Genomic DNA, 25,389 nt, shown 5'->3' with positions numbered 1-25,389 from the left:
GGGGCCGGGGCAACTTCGGACCCGGAGGAGCCCCCGAACCCTTGCTCTTCCTATCCGTGTGTCACTGTCCCCATCTCAGATTGCTCATCTGCGAAGCTGCAAAATGATGACCCTGGCAGCAAGGATGGAGCAGGGGAGGAGAGGGGAGGGGAATGGAGGGGAGGGGTGGAGCCTGATGGGGGCCCTGTGCTCACTCAGCAGTTTCTTGCTTCTGTCTGGAGAGCTGTATCTGGCCAAAAACGGGGAGACTGAGGCCCTGTGAGGAGGGGGTCTCTCTCCCCAACCTCACCCTCTCCCTCCAGCCCTCCCCTTGCCGGCATGAATTCCGGCCTGAGCCCTCTTTTGGGGGGTCTGTGCTGCAAGCTGGACACGAATGGTGGGAGGGAGGGCTAGTCTCCTGGCGAAGGCTGTTTTCCTGCCAGGGGGCCGGTGAGCGGGGAGGGCTGCCGTGGCACACCATGTGTGGCGCTGCCATTGGGTAGGAGCTGTGATACTTACAGGGTATCCAGGGTCCCCTGGCTCCCCGCGGTCTCCTCGATCGCCTACGGGGCCCTGAGTGACAAGGACGGCAACATTAAGTATGGGCTATCAGGTCTTTCCCTGGACGCCCCCTCGGATGCTTGCAGCAGCCTCACCCCTGCTCAGCCTCGCCCTCCCCACAGCAGGAATCTAGGGCTCCAGGAATCTAGGGCTCCACCTTGGCGGTGGCCCAGGGGACAGAAAAGGGGGCTTACCCGATCTCCAGGTGGCCCAGGGGGCCCCTCGGCTTTGCCGTCCTCACCCTGCTCTCCCTGTGGACACAACCAGCTTTAGGACACACTTCTGGCTCCTGGCGCATGTGGGGAATTCCAGACGTTCCACACAGAGTGGAAAGGGCCTTCATCATGTACTTAGAGACTAAGGCCGGAGAGGGAAGGGGCAGACCAGGGCCTTGACCCAGGGCTCTGGGACCAGGCAGTGCTCTTCACTGCCCCCTGCTGGACACCTCCGCGCAGGTGAGACCGCTGGGAGACCCAGGCAGCTCAGAGCAGAGATCTTGGTCACACCCAGCTTTGGACAGGACTGGCTGCTCGGTGGCTGCTCGGACCCTCCACAGGTCCCTTCCCATCTCGGAGCTCTTTTTTCTCAGCTGGGGAATGGGGCTGAGGTGGGGTGAAAGGACGATGGCGATACCCAGGGGGAAGTGGTGGGGATTCTGGAAAATGATGCAAAAAGTCCCTGCGTGGTGCTCAGCATGGAGTGACAATAATTCCGACAGCTGGTGGGCACAGGCACTCACTGAATATTTCCAACAACCCTCTGAAGCAGGTGATGGTATGCTCCCCATTTTACGGAGGAGGACACTGAGGCACAGAGAGGCCATGTGGGCTGCCCCATGGTTCAGCCCTGAAAAAGAGTCGCTTTCTCCCATCTTTGCTGGAATAAAGTGGGCAGAGAGCCAGCTTTAACGGGAGCCTTCTATCCTGGATGGGAGCCCCAGAAGCAGACCCCAGGTTGCACTCAGCTGTGGGCCAGTTTGGAAGTCTTGTCCGTAAGACAGATTGCTATCTGTGAAACAGCATCGTGTTGCCCTGCAGAGCTGTTCTTGGGACCCAGGGTAGAGAGCTCGCTACCGCCCACATAGTAGGGGCTCAGGTGGCCATGGACTTGGCTGTTGTTGCCAATAACGGCAGGGACGATGTGTAGTGTGGATGTAGTCCGAGGGATTGCAGGAGGAGCAGGGGTTAGGGGGGAGGTCCTTGAGCCCTGGCAGGCCACCCTGGGCCCTGGGCCACCAGCAAGACAGGAGGCTGGAGGCCGTATGCCAGCTACAGGGAAGGTGTAATCAGAGCAAGTGGCAGAGCCCCAGGGTGCAGAATGTTCCAGCTCCAGACAACCGGTGTCACCTCCCATGGGGGTGCATTCTGGGCAGGAGGCTCAAGTGGGGGCACCCCGGGCCCCCTGACTGTTGGCGGGGATGGAGGGGGATGCCCGAGAGGCAGGAGAGGGAGCCATCCCTGGGGCCGGAGCCCGTCCCGGGCCCAAATCAGTCCCGAGGGCTGGCAGCTCTAGTGCCTTGGCCCAGAGCCTCTGTGGCTCCTGTGGCCAGAGACCAAAAGCAGGAGGGACTTGGCCCGAGGCTTAGAACCAGTTGTATCCAAGGGGGTGGCCCAGGGAGTGGGGATTCCCTCTCTTCCCTGACCCTTCTCTATGGCTCTTTGTCCCAAGTCTCAGTCCCACCATGGAGGGAGACAGCTGGATGGGGGCGTTTTGGAGAAGGGGGCCGTGTTTACTGAGTGTATTGTGTGAGGCAGACGCTTCCGGGAGGTGTTCCATAGAATCTATACAGCATTCCTATGCTGTTATGACTATCGGCCCATTTTACAGATGAGGAAACTGAGGCCCGGGGAAAGAAGGGTCTTAGTCAAGGCCACACAGAAATTGAGGGGTGGTGTGAACCGAAAACCAGCTATACAGATCTTCCCCACTCTCCCCACATTGTGGCTATAGTTCGGGGATGCATTATTAGCACCAGGAAGCTGGTGGAGGCCCCCTTCTCCTTGTTCCCAGAGTCTCATTGCCAATCCCTCCAGACACCACCTTTGTAGACACATGCCCCATGGGAAATTCACCCGCTGCGCAGCATGTCAACTCATTGAAGTGCCTGTTTCCGGTTAGGGACGCACAGGCTGACATCAAAGTGTGCGTCCTGGTCCTGCCACCTTCCCACTGGTCCTGGCCTCGTCCTTAAGCATCCTGGAGACTCAGTTTCCCCATCTGTCATGTGGGACACTGACACCTCCTGGGGAGGGCCGTGATGGTGGTTGTGCTTGGGGGTCTCCCTTGGGAACCCCACCCCCACCCCAGCACCCTCCGGCTTGTGCCTGGCTTTTCACCCTTGCCTCTAGTTTCACCCTTGAGTTCTCTCGGGCACCCTTCTGCAGCCCCCAGCTCGGGGCCGAGGAAACATCACATAATCATTACACATCCGTAAATACCTGTCGGAGCCGGATGCACGAGTGAGCGAATCTACTCCTGACCGCTAAGAAAGGGCCTGTGGCTGACATATATGTGAGGTCCTGCTTAGCCTCACATTCCTGAGGTACCCACCCACTTAACGGAGGGGGCACTCAAGGCTCAGGGAACCCGGGGGCCCCACCCAAGGCCCCAGCAGACTTAGGGCAGCTTTAGGGTTAGGTCTCATTCTCAGCAGCCACAGGAACTGAGCCTGGGGCTGCAGGTGGCTGGGGGTGGCAGGAGGCGTCCCCCTGTTTCAGGGTCCATGTTAACCCCTCCTGCGCCAGCTATGGCCGACTGCGGGCCAAGGGGGGGTACTTGGGGTACTGAGCGGTACTTCCCGCAGCTTCCTGGGGGATGTCGGAGCCCACTGATGGCAGAGCTCTTCTTCTCCAAGCAGGAGGAAGGGACCAGTTGGACAGCAAGTCAGGCCAGAGTGATTCACATGGCAGTGGGGTGTAGTTAGTGGGTAGCTGGGGCAGCTCACGGATGGGAGGGCTGGGGAGGTGGGGGGAGGCAAGGAGACAGCAGGGAGGAGGGAGGCAAGAATAGGGAGGCTCAGAGCTGCTAAGGTAGGACTCAAAGGCCTGGGTCCAGAGCCAGTTTGATGCTGCCTGGGAAGGTGACCTGGGGCCACTATCTTGGCCCACTGGCCCCACGTGCCCACCTGCACCATGCGGCAGGGCACAACCATCAGCAAGCTGCCTTCTAGCAATTTCTCTCCTCCACCAAAGCTGGAGCCAAGCGGTGGGGTGTGGCCGTGCCCTCCCTCTGCCTCAGTGGCTCCTTCCTGGCTGGGAGAGGCTGGCCTCGCCCCCCCGTCCTAAGCCCTGCGCTGGCCCTCGCTGGGGGAGCTCGTCCTGAGCAAGGCTTCAATGCCCACATTCACACTGATGATGGGGTTGCAGTTCTCGTCAGTACGTGACCGGAGTCCATCTGCCCTGCTCGACTGGAAGCGCCAGGCGGGCAGGAACTGTGGTTGTGTTCCAGTGCCCGGCACGGACCCGACACGCAGTCCATCTGTGTTGAATGTAGGTCTAACGGCTCCTGGCCAGCCGCGGTGTGAGCAGCAGTGAGCCACCGTGAACTTCTGCACTACCCCAGCCCCAGTGCCCCAGGGGCTGGCTCCTGCCGGCCCGCACGGGAGGGAGCGGCTGCTTTGCAGGACAGAGCGCTCACCTTTTCGCCCTTTGGTCCAGGAGGTCCGAGGGGGCCCATGATGCCTTTGTGTCCCTGCAGGAAACAAGATGGCAAGAGGTGAGAGCATGGGGGAGTGAGGGCTCGAGAGGCACAGTGCTGAAGGCCAGCAACTCAGAGATGGAGACCCTGGGCTGTGAGTCTGGGCCCTGGCTCTGCCCCAGCTCGCTGTTTGACTCTGAGCCCGCCCTGTGCCTCTCTGGGCCCTGGCCTCCCAGACACACCTCTCAGGGGTGGGCCCGTTTGGATCGTACCCCAGCCTGGAGCAGACCTGGGGCCAGATCTCGGAGAGCCAGTGTGTCCCCTGGGGCAGGGGCAGGGGCAGGGGCAGGGGCAAAATGCTGGCCTCAGCCGACTTCCCCAGGCTATGGCAGGAAGCATACAGGCACGTTCCTCCTTTGGGCTCCCAGTGCCCCCTCTCCAGTTCCCATGTCCTCTGCCCTGTCCCTCTTCTGTCCTCTTCTCCCCGCTGTGCCTCCCCAGACACTGGATCCCACCTTCAAACTCAACAAGCTGTCATTAGCCTCCCCAAGCCTCAGTTTCCCTTTCTGAGCTCGCCCGGAGCCTCTCTGAGGACTAGTCGCCCAACTCTATCACATGAGTTTGGCTTAGCCGCCTCTGAGAGGGGTGCCAGCTTGGCTGCAAAAGCGAGGTGAGGCTCGTCCCTTCCACAAACAGCTGGCATGATGCCCAGACAGGACACATGCGTGGCACCCACCACGGGAAGGAAGGACTCAGCGAGGGCACGTGGAAGGGGAGGGTGTTTCTGTCTGCCCACCCCTGCTCTAGGGGCTCAGGTGCTCCCTGGACCCGGGGAGACCAGGGATCTTCGGTGGCCCAACGACCATCCTCAATGAGGAGGTGGTAGGGGCAGAGGCCGAGGCCTGCCTGGGTCCCCACCTGCAGGACAGAATTCCAGGAGTGGGGAGGTGAGATTTTCTTACATCGTAACCAGCCAGTCCCGGTTCTCCTTGGGCCCCCATCCGTCCTGGAGCACCCTAGGACAAGAGCACACGCACGTTAGTACAGGTGTGGTTCTCAAGCAGTGACCTGGGCACTGGCTCCGGCCGCATTCAGCCCCACCGACCGGCACGTCTGTGGCCCAGAACCCAGGCTGCAGAGCTCCTGCCTGAGCTCCCCTCCTCCCTCCAGCCCTTCCTTCTCCCAGCTCCAGGGGTTCGTGGGACCCAGTGGCTAAAACATCTTCACTTTCGCGAGCCAATTTTAAACAGAAGCGCTAGAGGAAGTTAAATTATATGAACTTACAGTTAAATCAATTCTATTAAACATGATGACAAATAATCAAAACTCCTCCCTTCCTAATAATTTTGCTCCATTTTATTGTTACCTAGGCTCCAGCTTATTGCCATCTATTGAATGCATGTGGTGGAACCAGCAGATGACGGACACTCCTGTGCGTCTCCTCCCCAGTGAGCAGATGGCAGGGAATCAGCCACGGTGGGAGCATTCACACCACGGATGCCGGCAGCTCAGAGATGCCTCGACTGCCTGCCTCCCGCCTGCTTCCTCCCTCTGCAGCCCGCAGACACCTGGGGCCCTCCTTCAGGGCAGGCCAGCAAGAGGCTGCAACAGCCTCAGTCACCCAGGGACCTGCAGCCAGATCCTTGCGAACTTATTTCCAGTGGGAAAACTCCTTGTTCCATAGAAACCCTCCCGAGGGGCGGGTCCCCTCGCCCCACCCTAGAATGGGTGCTTATTCATCTGGGTCTGTAAAGGGCTTCGGAAGACCCAAGAGCACCCTTCAAACGGTCAGAAATACTTGGCGCTGTGGGTACTTTTCCAGGGAGAGAGGCGACAGCTTCTACAGGGTCCCCAAGGGATCTGTGATGCAAGAGAAGCGGCTAGGACAAGGGACAGCCAAAGGTTTGGCTGAGAGGGGGAGCGGGCGATACCTCTCTTTCTTCGATTGCCCCTCCACCCCTGCTCTGTGCCTGCCCACCCCACCCCACCCCACCCCGAGAGTTCTCACCGTTGGTCCCAGGCTGCCCCGGGACCCTTTAGGGCCTGGGGTGCCAGGGGGTCCGGGGTCTCCGGGGACGCCCATCTCACCCAGCTGTCCTTGGTAGCCCTTGGCACCCTGCAGCGGGAGGAGAGACAGGCTGTCACCAGGCCCCAGCAGGAGGCAGAGGGAGAGGTGGGGAAGGGGGAGGGGAGGAGGGCCTGGGAAGATCACGGCCGCAGAAGGAGGGGAGCTCACCTTGGCTCCGGTCCGGCCCTTCTCGCCTTGCTTCCCTGGTTTTCCTTCGGGACCCTAAGCGGGAGAAGGAGGGAAGAAGGGTGAGAAATGAGAGGGACCTGAGGCAGAGCCACAGGGCATAGGGAGCGCCAGCCCAGGAGCTGTGAGGGCAAACTGCCCGGGTTCCAAGCTCACCCTGCGCTCAGTATCCCCCGGGACCCTGTGACGTGCGAACTTCCTGGGACGGAAGGCTTTGTCTGCAAAGTGGGGACACAGGTCCTGTTTGCCTCACAGGGTTGAGGAGTCAACCCCGGGATGGGAGCGGCCTCTCAGGCTCCCCAGATGCCTGGCCCATAGTAAGTGCTGGACACATCCCTCTTCCACGGCAACTGCTACGCGCCCAGCCTGTCCCAGTGCGAGCAGCTCTCGGCACTGCCCCGTGCCACACACTGTTCCAGCCCCCCAGCCCCCGCGAGCCTGAGGCCCAATCAAGACCTGCTCCCACAGGTGGTGACCGCTGGGCTTCCCAAAGGTGAAGCGACTTGCCCAGAACCCCGATTCAACTGTGGATCTGTCTGACTCCATGCCCGGGGCTCCCGGTGCCCACTGAGAATGTGAGGCAGGCAGGTGAGGTCCTCCCTCATCTCTGAGATGCCATGGGGCGCTTCTGACCAGCCCGAGGCTGTGTCCCGCTGACAGGGGCTCCCCCCTTGGGGATGGGGGCTGGAGGGGCTCCTCCTAGTGGGGCATTGTGTAGGGAAGGTCTGCCGCCCTCCCCCACTCTCCCACTGGGGTACCCAGGCCACTCCCTCCCAAGGCTGCTCTGGCCCTCCCTCAAGGGGCATCCCTTTGCTCTCCCTTGCCCTGCTCTTGTCAGGGCCACTCAGTGGGGTGAGTGAGTGCGTATAAGCGTACATGTGTGAACATAAGACAGATAAGAGAGGAAAAGAAAGGGAGAGAAGAGAATCCCAACCCTGAGCCACACTGGGTTGGGATGTAGGGGGTAAGGCAGGCAGTGTTTCTGGTCTGGAAAGGACATGCTGATGGTCCCCTGAGGACAGTCTCCTCAAGACCCAAACCTCAAAGGGATCTGGGAAGAACATCTATGGTTTTGGCAAGCACTAAAGAGCTAGTTCGATTCAATCCCTTTGGCTGCATTAACAGAGGTACGTGCTGTAGGATGAGGGAGGTGATGTCCCCACCTTGGAATAGGAGGAGGCACTGACTAACTGTGATGGAGGGAAGGCAGGAAGATGGGATCTTAGAGGAGCCAGGAAACACATGGGCTAACCCAGAAGCACTCTGCAGATGTCTGCAACTCTCCTGAGCCAGGGGCGGCTGTGTTCTCTTGGGGGGGGGGCGGTGTCAGTGGATGGAAATTACAGGGAGGCCAGCTTTGAATCAACACAAGGACAAAGCATGGCAAAATTGGACTGGAGAAGATGATTCTCTATCCCCAAGGGCAGTGCCAATTAGACCACCCTGGGGCCCTCAGGAAGGAGGGAGTGGAGGTCCTGGAAGGGCCAAGTGAAGACTGCCCTGCATTCTGGTGCTTAAGTCCTCATGTGACACTGGACAACCCCTTCCCTTCCGTGTGCCTCAGTTTCCCTGCCTCTCATATGTAGGTCTTGAACTAACTGTCCCGTCTGTGGCCCCTTGTCACATAGGGCTACTGAGCACTTGAAAGGTGGTGACTGCTATGGAGGAACCAGATTCTTAATTCAATCTAATTTTAATTAACTTAAAATTCAATTTAAATACGGACAATTCAGTTATCGTTAAAACTTTTACGTGTGTTTGGATCAACTTGGAGATATAAATCTACATTTTCAGCTATGTATTTTATGAAATATAAACACAGATCAAGTATTTCCAATGAAAATTTAGCATCTGAATGGAGATGTGCTGTAAGAGTAAATTACACATCAGATTTCATAGATTTAGTACAAAAAAATGCAAAATCCCTGATTAATGATTTTTACATTGATTACATGTTGGAAATGTTCTTATTTTGGCTATATTGAGCTAAATAAAATATACTATTAAAATTTATTTCATCCACCTCTTTTTACATTTTGAAAATGTGAGTACACATTAAATAATAATATTTAATAAATTTTATTTATTTAAAGATTTTATTTATTTATTTGTCAGAGAGAGTGGAGAAGCAGGAGGGGCAGCAGGCGAGGGAGAAGCAGGCTCTCTGCTGAGCAGGCAGCCTGATGTGGGACTTGATCCCAGGACCCTGGAAACATGACCTGAGCTGAAGGCAGACGCTTCACTGACTGAGCCACCCAGGCTTCCCTAAAAATTTTAAATTACACAGGTAGCTCGTCTTCTGTCTCTATCAACAGCACTGAACTAGACCATGTCCCAGTCTTTGTCTCCCCCAGTAATAAAATAGTCCCAACCAATAGGGCTTCCACCGCGGGCTAGGCACTATGTCTGCGTTCTGTGTCATGCCTCCCCTAGTTCTGGCCACGGGGCTGGGAGGAAGGGGTTATTTATTCCATTTAAGAACCAAAGACACAGGCAGATGAAGGGGTTATTTATTCCATTTAAGAACCAAAGACACAGTGAGATGAAGACACTACCCACAGGTCACCTCGCCGGTTTCGAGTGAGACGTGGGTCCTCGGCGGGGGGGGCACCCCCGGTCCCAGGCTGGTCATAGCTGGGCAATCGTACAATCATGATACAGGGGCTGGTGGAATTTGTCAGTAGGCTGAGGTGATTGCTATGGCTGATCCCTTGTCAGAAGGAGAAATGAGTCAGCACTGAAGAATTCAGCACAGGGCCAGGACGCCAGGAGTCTCCCCCAGGACAGGGCGGCTGGCCACTTGTTCTGACAGGCCCCCTCCAGCTGGTAGCATCCCTGATGGTGTGGGAAATCCTGAGTAAGGGCTGGAGAACGCAGTGGGGTGAGGCTGTGGGGCCAGAATGAAGGCTTTTACTGGGCCCCCATCCATAAGGATATATTTCTGGAAAGGCTCTGATGGCTCATAAAATTCTATTTTTAAATCCTCCACTGTTTCTTGGCCAGAGTGGGAGATACTTGTCCTGTAGCCCTGATGCCAAAGAGACTCAAATACAAGCCTCTCACCACCTCTGTCACCCAACACACACTCAGTCTGGCCCCACTGAACCTCTTTCCAGTTCCAGTATATGAAAATTGGCAGATGTGGCAAAACATGGACATAACTCTGCTACCACCACCACTGCCCCCACCCCCATGGGCACTGTCACTACCACTGCCACCACTGCCACTGCCATCACCATCACCATCATTGCCACCATCAACATCCCCACCATCCCCACCATCTCTACCACCATCACCACTATCACCTCCACCATCACTATCACCACCCTCACTAATACCATCACCTCCACCATCTCCACCATCACCATGTCCACCATCATCACCATCACCACCATCACCATCTCCACCATCATCACCATCTCTACCATCATCACACCATCATCACCACCATCTCCACCATCATCACCATCTGCACCACCATCTCTACCACCACATCACCTCCACCATCACCATCACCACCCTTACTAATACCATCACCTCCATCACCATCCCCACCATTATCGCCACCATCGTCACCACCATCTCCACCATCATCACTACCACCACCATCACTAATATCATCACCTCCACCATCATCATCATCGTCATTATCATCACCATCACCACCCATCTCCACCACCATCACTATCACCACCATCAACACCACCATCTCCACCATCATCACCATCATCACCATCATCACCACCATCTCTACCATCATCATCATCACCACCATCATCATGTCCACCATCATCACTACCATCTCCACTATCATTACCATTACCACCACCACCATCACCATCTCTACCAACACCACCATCATCATCAATATCATCATCATCTCTACCTCCACCCAACCATCATTATTACCACCACTATCACCACTACCACCAGCTTCCAGTCATTTCCTCCTTCAGCTTCATAAAGATGATATTTATTTTCTGGCATGTTCTAGAAAGCACTTTCCTTTCCAAAGTCTCATTGACTCTTTAAAGATAAGAAAACCAAGGCTCACAGAGAGGCAGCAGTGATCTGCCTAAGGTCACACAGACCGTGGGTTCTCGAGCCAGAACTCAACCTTTGGACTCTAGGCCCACGGCTATTTCTGCTGCACATTGCCGCCCATTCCATGGCCATGATACTCAAGAGTTTACTAAGAAAGAGCCCCTGGAATGTTGGAATGCATTCCTTCCAAATCCTTCATCGTACCAAGAGTGTGACCCAGAGAGGGCAGCGGCAAGTTCCTAGTGGGGGATCGCGGCCAGCTAAGTCCCCCTGCTAAATTCAGCGTGGCTGAATATGGGACAAGGTCAGCCCGGCCAGGCTTGTGGAGGCTATGGAAGCCAGACTGAGGAGTGTGGTGCTAGTCTAAGGGCACTCAGGAGCCATGGGAGGGCTAGGCAGGGGAGGGACATGGGCAGACTGTTCTTGGGAAACTCCCAGGTGGAGGAAGGACCACAGCGGAAGACCCTCAGGTGGCTGCCATCAAAAGACCTCCTGTCCAGCTGCCTGGACAGGCGTGGGCGGTATGCGTCCCCAGACGCCCCCAGTGCTGGCACGAAGCCAGGCACACTCACCCGGATGCCAGTGATGCCAGGGGGGCCGGGGGGCCCGTCCTCGCCCATCAGTCCCTCTTGGCCTTTGTCGCCACGTTCGCCATCAGGCCCAGGGTCACCCCTGTCCCCCTAAGTTGGAAGGGCATGAAGAGGGGGGAGAGAGAGAGAGAGAGAGAGAGAGAATAAATTAGTCCCTCAGCCCATCAGAGGCGCTACACGTCAGGGCTCCATTTGGATGTCCACAGCCAAGCAGCCCCTGGATTCCCCCGATGGTTCCCGGAGCCACCAAAAGGGTCAGGGTGGCACGGCCTGGCTGGCGCAGGAATACCCCCGACATGGTACCCGGGCCAGGGAGAAAGTCACTCAGGAAACGCAGAACCCTGACCACTCCTGCACCCCGGAGTTCACAGGAAGGGGGCAACTGTGGGAGACTCCGGCTCTTTCTCCCCAACACTGATGCCATGGAGAGCACACGAGTCTTAAGACGCTGAAGGAAATTTTAAAAAAGAAAATCAATTCACCCAATCCTGCCTCTCAGAACCAACTCCATTTTTCTGAGCTGCCTTTTCCACCCTTGCTTACGTGAAAAGAGCTGACAGTAATAGTAATAACAAGTCAGAGCTCATGGTTTCCATTGCTGGGTACCAGGCTCCCAGTGGCAGGAAGCTGGTTCGCAGTACATGAAACTTTAAAGGCACAATCCCAACCGCACTGCTTGGTTTCATCTTGTTTTATTTCGGTTTTTTGCTATCTGACTCTATCGCGAACACCATCGCCCGTTGCTGTCTGCTCGGCATGGCTGTCGTTCTCGCCGGCAGCAGAGAAAGTCCTCGTCCGGTGGACGGCAGTAAACACTGACCCAGCACCTGCCACGTCCAGGCCACGTCCTGGCAGGCTGGGCTGAGCCAGGCTGTGGGCAGAGCAGGGGTGACGGGTGCAGCATGGGCAGCGGCCACGGAGGGACAGGGTGGCGCCTGTCAGAGGGTCACCTCCATCTGGGCTGGCGGGCCCGGCGGGGCTCGTGGCTGGCCTGCAAGCGGCTGAGCTGGGACCGTTCAGAGAGACCCGTGGGAAAGGGGATGAAGTCATGGACAGGAGGAAGGGGTGGGCGGGGGAGCAGGCTGGGAGAAGGGGAGCGTGTCTCTGCCAGTTCTGCTTCCCGGCGCCACACTTTCCAAGGAGCGCTGATAACCTGGTGTGGGTCCAGGAGAACGATCGGGGTGCAGAGGACGTGAAGCCTCGGCCTGGGCTCCGGGCACAGGACGCTGGTGCAGGGGCCTCTTGGGGTGGTTTCTAGCTCAGCTGGGGAGGCGGGGGGGAGACTCCCCAGGGACGAGGGGTCCAGAGATGGCATGGATAAGGGAGGGACACTCCAAGCTGAGCTGTGGGCCAGCGCAGAGCAGATCTGGGCACCAGGAGAGGGTCGGACAGGTTGGTGTGAGATCCCTCCCTGCTGAGATTCTCAGACTCCAAGCGTAGCCTGGCAGGGAGACGGGGTGCTGCCCTCATGGCCCTGCTGCAGACCCCGGCTCCAGGATCCCTCTTCGGGCTTCTCATCCCTGGCCCCCTGCTCTGCTAGCTATCCAAGGCAGGCAGCCTGTTCCAGGTGGCTGGACTGCTCTTGAGACAGGGGCCCCAGCCTGGCACCCGCAGGGGCTCTGACTCCAGGGACCAGGCAGACCCCCCCCCATAGCCTGGGGTAGACTTTGCAACAGCACATGGAAGTCAGCGGCAGAGCACATGTGAGACCCTAGGGTTCGGGGACCTTCGGAGTCCAAGGTTCTCTGCGCAGGGGACAATACCTCCCTCACTCCTGGGGTTATGCTGCTTAAATTCGAATCTTGCTGCCACCTCTCCATGGCTGCGTGACCCTCAGCGAGTTTCCTCATTTGTAAAATTAGCAGCAAAGGGTTACTATGGGGATTGAAAGAGCTAATCCATGTAAGTAGCTTAGCAGCGCATCTGGCACGTGAGTTCTGGACAAAGGTTAGTCTTCCTAGGAGTAACCCCCACCATCACCACCACCATCTGCTGGGTGCCAGCAAACTCAGCAGAGATCATCAGCAGAAAAGCACTCGACAAACTATGACGTGCGGCGTGTGTCCGAGAGGTGATTTTCACCATGAAGGTGATTCTTGGACGAACACAGTGAAGAGAGCAGACTGTCTCCTGGGTTTCATGAGGGACCAGAGAAGATCAGCGCTGGGCATTTGCCGCAACTACTCTGGCCCAAGGTCTGGTAGAACTGGCTTTGAAAGGAGAGGAAGAGGAGGAAGAAGCCAGCACTGAGAGAGCAGGAAAGAAGGCGTGAGACACTCATGCCTGGAAGGCCCTCCTCCCGTCCCACCTCAGCATGATTCCGAGGTGTCCTGCCAGAAACGGAGGAGGCCCCCGCACTGTGACTCAGTTTCCCCATCTGTCAAGTGGGGACAGGAATGAACCTAGCTCCCAGGGCGGCTGGGAGGATTACCCGGGTTCATTCACGTAAAGCTCTTAAGGCAGGTGGTGCAAGCACGGGGTGAGCACACAGAGCATTTTAGCTAGAATGTTCTTCAGTGTCACTGCAATTGGAGCAGGCTTTGCGCAAAGGGTGTGGAGGGGCTCTCAGGTGCTCCGGGTCTCCCCAGCCAGGACCCAGTTATACCCTAGGATGCAGCCAAGTTGGAGAGGAGAGGAGGCAGACAGATGGCAGACAGGGGGCGCTCTCGGCCTTGCAAGAAAAACCCAGGGCAGATGGGGAGCCCGCCAAGGGCCTGTCCCGGAGGCATCCTGGTAGATGGGGAAGCCAGGACCCAGGGCAGCTATGGGGATGGGGCGGTGGGGGTGGGGGATGGGGAATTGAGGGCTGCTTATCTGAGGTCACTTGGAGAGTGCATGGGTGACAGGAGGGAATTCTGGGATGTGGCACTTGGGCTCCTGGGCTGAGGAGCTGACTCAGTGTGACAGGTCAGCCCCAGGGAGAGCCCATCTACTACTGTGCCAGGGCGGGGCCAGGGCTGGCAGCCAGGGACAGGCCTGGGCTAGACATGGAGCTGGTAAGTCGGAGAGCGATGCCTGCCGGCCCCAGGGTTCCGGGGAGCCCTGGCGCCTCCTGAAAGTGCGAGCACCTGTGGCTGACTGAGGAATCTATGGGACATGGCAGGACAGAGTTAGGCGTACACACTCGGGTGCCAGTGAGCCCCGGGTTTGAATGTTAGATTCTCCACTCACAGCCATAGACTCTGAATGAGAGCACCTCTGCCTCCTTCTGAGCCTCAGTCTCCTCACCTTTAGAATGGGTGCACGGTATAGAGAGGTAGCCGAGGCTTGGGTCTTGGCTATGCCAATTACTAGCTGTGTGTCCTTGGGCAAGTTGCTTAACCTCTCTGGGTCTCAGTTTCTTCATTTAAAGACTGAACTTACCTCGTAGCATTAATTGGCATGTTACATAACACAAAGGGCTCTAGCGTAGTCCCTGATACAACCGTGACTAGTCCACCAAAAATAGTGGCTCACAGGTCGTGGGTGGCGATCATGATTTTCCTGATCTTTTAGGATGTTTGGAAGATAAGAGACATCGAAGCTGCTGGCTCTGGGTCTAGCAGAGAGTGGGGTGCTTAGGTACTACCCTTAACCAAGAGAAGCTGTAGTTTTGAGGAGAAGGGTAGCAGTGAGGAGTGGAAGGTGGGATGGCTCCTAGTCCCATCTAAGCAGGGCAGGAGGCAGCGGTGGGCAGGGTGGTGGCGGGGAGGGGGTGCTGGACGAGCTACTTGCAATAGGAGCTAGAGGTCTGCTCTTGGAGTTTCATGGGAGCACAGTGCTTCTGGGAGAAAGCTGAGGTCTTGGAGGGGAGGGGGCTGGGGGCAGAGGTAGAAGGCAGTTCCAGAACACCCCCCCTCCCCAGACCCTACAGCAGCAGCACACTTACCTTCAGCCCATCGGGCCCTGCAGGGCCACTGTCACCCTCGAGGCCCGGCTCTCCCTGGAAAGGGTGGTGGGGAAAGATGGGGAGACATTCCTGGGGAAGGGGCCCAATGTGTTTTTACTTCCTTCCCCTCCCCGGGGCAGGTCCCCAAGCTCCTATCTCCGGGCAGTAGGGCCCTCGAGCACCCGGCACACAGCAGGCGCCTGGTAACAGGGGCTGAATTAGTGAGTGAGCAGGGGGGTTGGGGTGCCCACTCCCAAGTGCCCCTCAGGTGGCTTTCCAGGAAGAATGAATTTGTTTTGACTTACCCGCTGCCCAATGAGGCCCTGCTCCCCAGGGGTGCCCAGAGGCCCAAGGTCACCCTAGGAGAAGCCAAACACAAGTCCATGGGGGTGGGTAGGGCCAGTCCCAGCCCTCGCCTCACCTCCCTGTCCTCACCAGCTCTCATTTGGGTGGGGAGCTGGGGAAGCCCCTCCTTCCCAAGGACCAAAGCGACACTGTAAAATGCCAACCAGAGCCCCTGCTCCACGCCAGCCCCGGCCGTGTCGGGACCGCCGCGAACACCACCGCCACCGAGCTCACATTTACACAGCGCTGCTCTAAGGGCCTCTCGATTTCACACTGAAACCTCACAACAGCCCTGCCAGAGAAGGGAGCTGCTTTTACAAATGGAGAAACCAAGGGACCACGCACGGGGGTTACGTAACTAGCCCAAGCCCATGAGGCTAAGAAGGGACAGAGTCAGGATCCAAACCTGGGTAGTTTGGCTCCAGGGAGGACCAGTGCAGGGTTGGCAACTCTGTGGCTGACCACCGTCTTTACTCTCCCTGAGAGCCTTGGAGAGAAACCCAAAGGAGGAAGAGGCCCTAAATGAGCCAGAAAAAATGTCATCTGCCCCCCAGAAGATCACCACACGAGGGTTTCTAAACTAGGCTCCCTCTGCGCTGACATCTGGTGGGGGGGGCCAGGAGGAGGTGGAGTGCTGAGCCCCCAGCCTTGCCCCAACCAGGAGCATCCCATTTCTGTCTGTTTTATATATGGGGCGGTTTTCTGCATTGTTGGAGCAAAGGTTTCTGGAACTAAGCCAACAACTGAAGTCCCAGGGCTGGTCCAAGTCCCTCTGAATGGCAGGGAGGCTCAGGCACAGCTGGGGATGGGGTGTCTGCCTCTGGTCCCAGACCCTGGCGGCTCCCCCAGGCCCTGCCTAGCAAGGCCCCCAGGCTGCCAGCATGGCTCGTGGGCTCTGGGCCCTGCGTAGGGAGCTGCGTCCTCTCCCACAGCAGAGCAGGGCGAGCGCTCTCCCCAGAGCCCAGGCATCAATGGGCGCCTGTTTCCCTGCAGGTAATGAGGGGCTCGGGGGCTGAAATGCAGATGGTATCTCGGGAGGCCAGGAGGTATGGCCGCCCGGGCGTGGGGCAGGTGCCAGGGAAAACACCGCTGGGCAGGGGGCAGGGGCGGGGGGGGGTGGTGGTGCAGGGGCTCTGGGCCAGCGGGGCCCGCCACTGCGGCCGTAGCCAGGACCCGCTCCCTAGCCAGGAACACAGAGAACTCATTATCCCCACACAAGAAAGGCCCGTTTCTCTTCCGTGGGGAGGACATGGCTGCCAGCTGGGAGCTGGTTACAACAAGTCAGTTTTCTCTTGCATCCTGCCTTACCTTCATCCCGGCTTCCCCAGGAAGGCCCGGTTCTCCTACCGCACCGGGGGGCCCCTGCAAGAAAATGCCATCGGTCCCTCCTACAGCAAGGGCTGGCCTCGATTGTAAGGGAGGAGACAACTTAGGCAGGCCCAGAGAGGGCAAGGAATGTGCCTGAGCTCACACAGCAGGAGAGACACAGGGCTGGGAGCAGGCTGTGGCCTTCCCGGAGCTTGGAGCTGGGACCACAGGGAGGGTGGTGGTTGGGCCCGGGGTGCCGAGCCCTGGGGCTGCTCAGCGGCTGCTGGAGCCTTCTCCTTCCCCACGAGTGTGGTTTACCACATTAGGAGCCCCTTGGCGAGCAGAGGGAGGAAAGAGCATGATTCACATAACAACAGGGGAGGACGCCAAGCAAGGCTGTATTCGGCGCTGACAGATCCCCGTCCTTCACTCGGAAGCTGGGCCAGGATGACGAGGGTGGGAAGGGGTCCGAGTTCTCACCATCGGCATGGCTATAGCCCCTGCACAAACCCTGCAGCTCAGCTTCCTCCCCTGGATAAGGCAGCGGGGGGGGGTCTGAGGCCCCTCTAGAGCTCCTGGCTGCATGACCTCAAAAGGGCTTCTTCTTAAGTCAAACCTCAGTGGGGTGCCGAGGGGAAGTCCCAGCAGGGGTGGGGGGTGGGGGCACTGCTACTTCCCTTGGTGCCACGAAAGAGGCACTGCCAACCCGCTTGAGGGTCCTGGCACCCCTGCATGCCATGCGCTGCCCCTGGAACCGGGAGCCCAGCTCCTCGCCCTATGCCATTAGGGTGGATCTGCCCTCCCACCAGGGGGGTCTACCCTTCGGTTTCTGCAGACACAGGACACAACCATCTCCCAGGCCAGGCCAGGGACCCCCCTGCAGAAGAGGGCTGCGAGGGGCTAATATCTCCCCGGCAACATCATGGGACAAACAAGGGGTCCTCAGCGCTTACCTTGGGTCCCATCTCTCCCGGAGGGCCAAGTGGCCCCTGGGGTCCCTGAGGGCCCTGTAAGACAGACACATGATAGTTTTGAGAAGGCAGACTGGGCCCTCTCTGGGGCCTGAGGTCCAATAAAGCAGTCTGGAGGGGGAGGTGAGGGAGAGGATCCCCAGAACCTGGGGCTCTGCGGCCACACACACCCCACCTGCCGTGCAGAGGACCCTGCAGCTCCCACCTCACCACCGGCCTCCTGCCACCCCCTCCTGCCATCTGCACTCTCTCCTGCTCCTCTGCCTCAAACCCGGGGGGCCCTCCCCCACTCAGAAACCTTTNAGCCTCGCTCACTCTTCTCCCTCTGCCTGGGTGCCCTTCTACCTGGGATCCACATCTGGAAGCCCCCACCCTACTCCTGGCCAATTCACTGTTCAAAATGGCCTCTCCTTGGGCCTAAAGATGTGGGACTTTAGCAAGGCCCTGGGGGTGGGGGGTGGGAGAAGCCTCCTGTCCTTCCAGGGATCCCTCCTCCTATGCCCCTCGAGGCTGTCCTCTCCAGTTCCTCTCCAGCAGTACCACTCCACTGCCTCCTCACGGGGCGCCCTGACCCTTGGGCCGTGCCCCAAACCCATCCTTCCAGAGAGACCCTCCTGAAGGGTTATCTCAGTTTCAAACCCCTCATTGGCTCCTGTCCAGACTCTGCAATTCCCATCCTCCCTCCCTTGGAGACCTGAATACTCTGTTCCCTCAGCTTTTCACTGGGCTACGCACCCTGTATACGTTTCCTCATTTCATCTTTACAACAGGATGGCATGGTAGGGACAATTATTACCATTTACTGGCAAGAAAACTAGGCTGGAGGGCAAGCGAGCTTAGACTCCAACCCAGAGCTCCCGAGCTCCCTGGCCAGTGCCCTCTCTACCCTCCTCCCCCCAGGCCTGTCCCCTCAGGGTAGCAGAGCCCTGGCCCTGTCCCTCTCCAACCTCCCTCTTGGATGACCACGTCCCCCACACCCAGGCCGTGGCATCTGACGCCGGCCTGCCAGAGGCAAAGAGGCAAAAGAGGGAGGAGAGAGAGGACTTACCGGTTCTCCTGGGAGGCCCTTGGTGCCTGGGGGGCCTGAGGGACCCGGGATGCCCTGTGGAGAGGAACAGAGGTGACCTGGGTCCCTCCATGGCCTCCTTCACCCTGCTCGGAAGTCTTTGCAGCGTGTGAGGGTCCCCGCCCTACCCTCCGCCATGTGACCAATGGGGAGACTGAGTCTCAGGGGAAGGAGGCAGGCTGGAGGGTCTTCAGTGCAGAGGGGGCAGCCAGAACCTTTGGGGGTTCCACCACAGGGTGGGGACTTGGTAACATGGCTCTTAGCTCCCGGCAAAGCCCCACGGAATTTCCGGAACTGGTGCTACTTACGGGGAAGCCTCGCACGCCCGAGTGCCCGCGCTCGCCAGCCGCACCCTGGAAGCACATTTGGGGTCATTAGAGGCACGTATCGCCAAGCAGGGAGCGGGGAGGGGCTGGCGGCCTTGGCCTGACATACCTGCTGCCCGGGCTGGCCCGCTCTGCCCTGCGGTCCTGAACGGCCCTGTAGGAAGCGAAGCGCGTGAGGCTGGGAGAGGTGCTTAGGAGGACCCTCCACGGACACAGGACCCACACCCCACGGGAGATGGAAGGAACCTGTGTCATCACCGATCCACCCCTCTTCCGGTCGTGCTGGCGGGCAAACTGAGGCCTGGCAAGGGGAGTGGCTGGCCATAGTCACCATCTGCTCTGGAGAACCAAGGACCCCTCGCTCGTGCTGGGAGTAGAAGCAATCTCGGCTCCTGGGGGCTCTGGAGGGGGCAGGGGCCCCAGGGAAGGGGCCAGAGGGCCCCTGAGGCTCCTTCCCACTCTCTCTTCCTCCTGCCTCCTCTGGCTCCCTCTTATGCACTACTCTCTCTCTCTGTGCTCTTTCTCCCCCGTCCCCAGGCTCAGGCTCCAGGGCCAGGAGGAGTGGCCCATGAGCTCCCAGCCTCTCTTGCACTCCCTGCCGCCCCCAGGGGCTTGGCTCCAAGGAACATCTGTCCCTTGGTTCCTGGATTCCTGATCCTGCAGGGGAGGCATGAGGAAGGGCAGGCCGTGGGGTTGGTACCTTCAGGCCCCTGGACCCCTGCTCCCCGGCTGGTCCATCTGGTCCTCGGGGGCCCTGGAATAGGAAAAAGGGACTAGCATGGTGGACAGCAGGGGTCTCCCTCGGGCTGGGAACCAGGAGGGCAGGGCTGCCCAGAGCCTTGGGCCTCTCCCGGCACAAGCCTGGGGCTCCCTTCTCCTCCCACTGCCCGCGCACCCCCACCCTGAGGCGGGTCACCCGTGCGCAGCGTGCCTGCTGAGACGGCGAGGCACGGAGGGACTCCGGAGAGGCCCTGTTGTTCTGGAATAGGGCTGGTGGTGCACGGAAGACCCTGTTTAAAGAGACGTTGGAGGTCAGGCGGCCAACGCACTTCACAGTCATGCAGGCTGAGGGCTGGACACATGCGGCCAAGTCCCCACAGTCAGCCCTTCGGCCTCGGCCGCTGCGTCCTCTTCCCTGAGCACACGTGGGGCAGAAACTGGTGTCTGAGCCACAACCCCTGGGGGGAACCCTGACAGCAAAGGACCCGGGGAGGGTCTGCTTGTGGCCAGGTGTGCAGAGCGGCCTCCTTCAGCCAGATGTGTGAGTTAGGCTGGCCCTGCTCACAGAGGAAGAGCTGACGTGTGGAGGGGCAAACACGGGGCAGGGGTCAGGCGGCCGTTCCATGGAGATCCCACATCACCGCCCGAGGCAAGCCCTTCCCCCACTGCACAGAGGGGAACACTGAGGCCCAGCCAAGGGAAGTGGCTTGTCTAAGGTCCCTTAGCACATTAGTGGGTGTATCCCCTCCAGGGTTCTACCCACTGGCCCATATGACCCACTTACGGGGACTCCCACAGAGACACAGATGGGACGGGGTCCTCCGGAAAAGGCTGCACAGAGAACAGTGTGGTGTTTATCCCGCAGGGAATCAGAGAGGTCGTGTGGGGGAGACGAAGAGGGTCTCGTGCGGGAGGCTGGCCCACTCTGGCCTGGGAGTGTGAGGGCCAGCCACAAAAGGGGGCTGGGAACATGTCCGGGGTCGGGGCAGGGATGAGGGACAAGAAAAACAGCATGAAGAAATCATTTAAAAATTGAGCAAGGAAATTTTTAATTAATAATTGAGCCAGAAAAAGCAACAATTTTCTTATCAGCTGCCTGGGGCTCCCACAGCCTTGAATAGTGTCTCATGGATTCAGTAAACCCAGGACAGGCGACCACGCTGAGCCTCAGTTATCTTGTCTCTGAAATGGGGATAAGACTCTCTCCCTTAAGGCGGGAGATAACGCACACAGGTAGTTCGGCACTGGCCTCTAGTAAGCGCTCTCAGCAGCTCGCTCTGCCACAGCAGGCATCAGGCTCGCCAGGGCCAGGGACACAGAGGAACGGCCTGGAAGAGCTGGATTCTGTCCCTTCCCGGGAACAGGCAGCTTAGAGCCAGCTACAGAGAACCAGAGCAGGGTTTCCATAGACCCAACACAACACAGGGTTAGAAGCTGCAGGTGCCAGTCCTTGTTCTGCTGCTGGATTGCTGTGTGGCCCCAGGCAAGCCCCTTCCCCTCTCTGGGCCTCTCTCTCTCAGATGGACACTGTCAGACCAGGTGTTAGACTTTCCGCCCCTCATTCATGGACAGGTGCCTGGTGGAGATGGAGCCAGATTGAGGTGGGGACATCCCAGGTCTTAGGAGCTGGGACAAAGGCTGGGCCCTCTGGAGAGATGGCTTCTGGCCCCTGGCCTCTGTCTCTAGCCGAGGCATAAACCTCCCTGGAAAGGGATCGCTCCGGACTGCAGCGGAGGCCCAGAGGTGTTGAGGGTTTGGTGTGAATCTCACAGCACCCAGTGATCCCAGGAATCCAGGCCTTTCTGAGAGAAAGTTCATGTGATCTATGATAACAGTGGCAGCAACAGCAGCAACAGCAATGATACTAAAAGTTATTATCCTTATTTTGCCATAAGGAAACAGCCTATGGTCACGCTGCTGGGAAGTGGAGAAGCCAGAATTTAAACCCAACTCAGCCAGATACCCATTTCTTTCACCACGACCTGTCACTGCTTATCAGTGTGGGAGTGAGCTCCCCGTCATGAGGGTGTGCAAGTCAGGGACTAGAGAAGCCTACCATGCAGGCTGTGCCCTGGAGCAGGACGTTGAAGACAAAGTCTAAGATCCCTGGTACCTGGGCGATTGCAATCCTTCGGGAGACCAGAGAACTCAGGGAGAAGCTGGCACTGGTTGGGGGAAATAGGGCCAGCCTTTGCTGTCTGGAGGGAAGAGGAGGCAACGGAGCCCCAACCACCCTTGCTCCCTGGCTCCCCAGGGCAGGGACAGGAGCAGGGCAGCCGCACACGCTAACCCTTGCTCTGCAGCTCGTCCTGAGTCCCGAGGGTCCCCCAGCCCTGTGGCTTCCCTCTCCAAGTGAACACAGGCCAGCCAACCCTGCTGGAGACAGGCCTGGGTTTCCAGCAGAACCATATGTCTGTTCTCTCATAGCCAGTCCCCAGGAAGATGCTCGCAGTCAAAGCCGGAGCTAACTTTCAGCCAGGCTGGGACAGAAAAGCTGGTCAATTGCAGCTCTTGTGACAAAGGGATGGGTGCTCACCATGGGCAAGGTGCTTGCCAAGGGATTGAATCCCATGGCCATCCAGAGAGGTCGATTCTATGGTTCGCCCATTTTACAGAGGAAAACTAGAGGCCCAGAGAGAGGGAGACAGCGGCTCAAGGGCAAAGAGGAAGAGCCATGATTCGAAGCCAGGTCTGCTGAGCTCTTAGCCTCATTCATAGGAGCAGAGTCCAGTGTCAGGCATGTGAATCTCAGAAACCCCACGGCTCCCTCAAAGTGGTTGGTGGAGGGAGATAGTGGAGTCTCCCAGGTAACAGGCTTTTAGACATTGTCTTCTCCAATACCATGTCCCAGGGCAGAGACTTCATGGCAGGCTTCTCTAGTCCCTGACTTGCACACCCCCACTGATGGGGAGCTCACTCCCACATTGATAAGCAGTGAGTGGTGGTGGTAAAGAAACACGGGCATCCAGCTTATGGGAGTTCAAATTCTGGGTCCTTACCGCCTCCTCCTAATGTCATCCACTAAGTCTTAGAGAAGTTAAGAAACTGGCCTGAGGTCCCAGAACTGGTAACTGGGAAGGCGGAGACTTGCCCCTGTCTGACCCCAGAACCCCCACTCTTCCAGCTGAGGCCTATGGACCCAGACCCTGTCAGCAGTTCTACCAAGAGCCGAGGGCCTGAGGCCCCATCTTGTCCCCTCTTGCACATCAGCAGAGACGCAGGCAGGGCCTTGTACATTCCCTATGACACATATGGGGAAACTGAGGCTCCGACCGAGGCAAGGTCTTGCTAAGATCACTTGGCAGGCCAGTTGCTACATGGGGGCCTGCCCAGAACTGAGCTCTTTTGCAGGCACGATGGATGCCCCTCTAGGTATCCTCCGCTGCGAAGTGGCTAATGGTGGGCTATTAGGCCGGGAACCCAGGGGGCCGATCCCACAGGTTTTGCATTCCTGCCAAACGCAGCAGTGGGGAGGAGCTCATGTTCCTGACGCTTCTCTCCCGGCCCTGGAAACGTTTGATGTGGTTGGGAGCCTGGGTTTCCTCAAGCAGGACACACATTCTTGGAGCTGCCGCTGGGAAGGGGCGCTGGAGACAGCTGGAGGAAGCTCGGTGAGTCGAGGACCTGAATCTCCAGCTCATCCGGCTCCTGGGGCAGGAGGCCACGTGCACAGGGTCGCTGTGGAACTGGCTGCCAGTGGGCCTGGGTCCACTTGCAGAGACCCAGGACATGGCAGTGGGAGGGGCCCTGCTGGGCCAGAGGAATGCCTCTTAATCCCCCCTCTCCCAGCTGACTGCTGGCCATCTGGTTTGGGGGAAAATTTAAAACCACTTGAAATGCAGCCAGGAGGAGACTAATCACAGATCCCCCGTCAGGAGCTTGAATATCAAGCGTGGGCCGTTGGCCTACCTGTGCCATCGCGGTTCCCTTCTACAAGGCTGCCTGGCCCAGCACCCGCACACTGGTTGGGGGCAGAAAACCACTCCACCAGCCCTCCCCACACGACTGAAAATGAGCCTACATTCGCTATGCAAAAGAGCCAGATTACCTGGGTTCAAATCCCAGCTCTGCCACTTTCTAACTGTGCAACCTGAGACAACTGACTTAACCTCTCTGTGCCTTAGTTTCCTTGTGTGTAAAATGGAACAAAGCCTAACACCTTCTTTATAGAGTACTGCTGAAGATTAAATGAGTTACATATGTGATAGACAGCACCTGACACGTAGTAAGTACCAGTGATTACCTCTGGCAACTGTGCTGAGCCCAGCCCTTGCTTAAAATCCTCTCTGGCTCCCCACTACCCTGGGAGCACAGCCCATAGGCCTAACTGTGGCTTGTGGGTTTGCCACCTGCTAATTCTTGGTCTCATCCCTCTCCCCCGACCCTCTGTGGAACCAACGGAGATCCCTAAACATGTCATGCCTTCTCTCCCCTTAGGGCTTTCCCTTGCCTGGAACCTGGCACCAGCTCCAGGACCCTCCCCTCCCTGAAGCATGATCTGATACCCTGTCCAGCTCCCCAGCTGCTTGTGCTTCCCCCTCCATGTGCCCATGACCTGATACTATCTCTTTGACCTACTTGATTGAGCCATGAGGGCTGGGAGGGGTCATGCCTCTCCCATTCTCTCATGGTACCTACAGAGCCACCAACAGTGGCTGGCACACAGTCAGTGCTAAATAAATGCTGGTTGAATGAATGAATGAATGAATGAATGAACAGATGAAGGGACAAAACACTGGTATCACAGAACCTGTCTGTACCCACGGGATGGCAAGGCCTGGTGTTCAGAAATGGGCCGGAAAACACGAGCTGGAAAAGGGGTGTCAGGCTGACAGCCAAGCCCAGGATGAGCCTGGAACCCTGCCTGATGCCATGAAAATCACAGGTCTCAGGGTTGGGCATGGGGCAAGAAGCAGGAGGTAGTCTCTGTCAGGTGGCCTCGGCCAGTGCCAGCCTCCCCAGGGCTGGGCCCCACTTACCCGGCGTCCCTTTGCTCCCCTCATGCCTGGTGGGCCTCGAGATCCTGGAGGACCCTGTGGGGAGGAGAAAAAGTTTGGAGAAGCCCCCTTTCTGGTAGCAAGGGCAACAGGGAAGGCTAGGAGTGTGGGGAAAAAGCCTGGCTGCACATAGAAGGAAAAGCTGTCCCACTGGAAGAAGCAGCCCATGGGCTCTAACCCTCAGCACAAGTCCGTGCCCTGGGTTCACTGTGGTGGCCCTCCACCTCTCCCAGGAAGCTGGTAGTGAGAAGAAGTCTCCCTGGATGGATGGGCCATTTTCTTCTGTATCTCAAAATCAACAACCAGAAGCTACCGTGACATTCTGGACCAAAGGTCTTCTCAAATGCCCATTTCCCCTTTTGAGAATATGGCTGCCCATGTGCGGTCCCCAGCCCTGACCCTCCCCACCACCTGACAGCTGTCCAGAGGGCTCTGACCAGGGCAGAAAAAGCCCTGGGGTACAGCGGGAAGCAGCAGACCACAGCCCTGAGGGAAGGGAGGCGGAGGGAGAAGGGAAAATTCCTGGCGCAGGGAAGCCTGCCCGGTAGTTATCTCGGTTTGCTGCAGGAATGACAAGAGGCAAGGGAGAGGCAGGGAGACAGGGAAGGATGACACAGGGTTGCCTTTGTTCTTTGAACTCAACACCAGCACAGCACAGGCCCATGACCAGAATCGAGGGATCTGTTGGAGAAACTAGGAACGATCTAACAATGGAAGAGGGCAG

At 58.0% G+C, this 25,389-nt stretch overlaps 1 protein-coding gene across 1 annotated transcript in view; it reads right to left on the bottom strand.

Moving 5' to 3' along the window:
* The window catches only part of COL27A1 (collagen type XXVII alpha 1 chain), a 131,373-nt gene that overhangs the window by 15,468 nt on the left and 90,516 nt on the right, over nucleotides 1-25,389 (bottom strand). Inside the window, exons 31-46 of the mRNA XM_040631345.1 lie at nucleotides 24,648-24,701; nucleotides 19,649-19,702; nucleotides 19,058-19,102; nucleotides 18,931-18,975; nucleotides 18,605-18,658; nucleotides 17,539-17,592; nucleotides 16,586-16,639; nucleotides 15,238-15,291; nucleotides 14,933-14,986; nucleotides 11,047-11,154; nucleotides 6,413-6,466; nucleotides 6,185-6,292; nucleotides 5,139-5,192; nucleotides 4,177-4,230; nucleotides 735-791; nucleotides 499-552 (exon numbers count right to left, since the gene is read on the bottom strand). Of these exons, the coding sequence (XP_040487279.1) occupies nucleotides 499-552; nucleotides 735-791; nucleotides 4,177-4,230; nucleotides 5,139-5,192; nucleotides 6,185-6,292; nucleotides 6,413-6,466; nucleotides 11,047-11,154; nucleotides 14,933-14,986; nucleotides 15,238-15,291; nucleotides 16,586-16,639; nucleotides 17,539-17,592; nucleotides 18,605-18,658; nucleotides 18,931-18,975; nucleotides 19,058-19,102; nucleotides 19,649-19,702; nucleotides 24,648-24,701 (957 nt within the window). The remainder of the gene's footprint in view (nucleotides 1-498; nucleotides 553-734; nucleotides 792-4,176; nucleotides 4,231-5,138; nucleotides 5,193-6,184; nucleotides 6,293-6,412; nucleotides 6,467-11,046; nucleotides 11,155-14,932; nucleotides 14,987-15,237; nucleotides 15,292-16,585; nucleotides 16,640-17,538; nucleotides 17,593-18,604; nucleotides 18,659-18,930; nucleotides 18,976-19,057; nucleotides 19,103-19,648; nucleotides 19,703-24,647; nucleotides 24,702-25,389) is intronic.

This window comes from Ursus maritimus, unplaced genomic scaffold, assembly GCF_017311325.1.
Source record: "Ursus maritimus isolate PB19 unplaced genomic scaffold, ASM1731132v1 scaffold_17, whole genome shotgun sequence".
Taxonomy (NCBI): Eukaryota; Metazoa; Chordata; class Mammalia; order Carnivora; family Ursidae; genus Ursus; species Ursus maritimus.
This window is presented reverse-complemented; position numbering and strand designations above follow the sequence as displayed.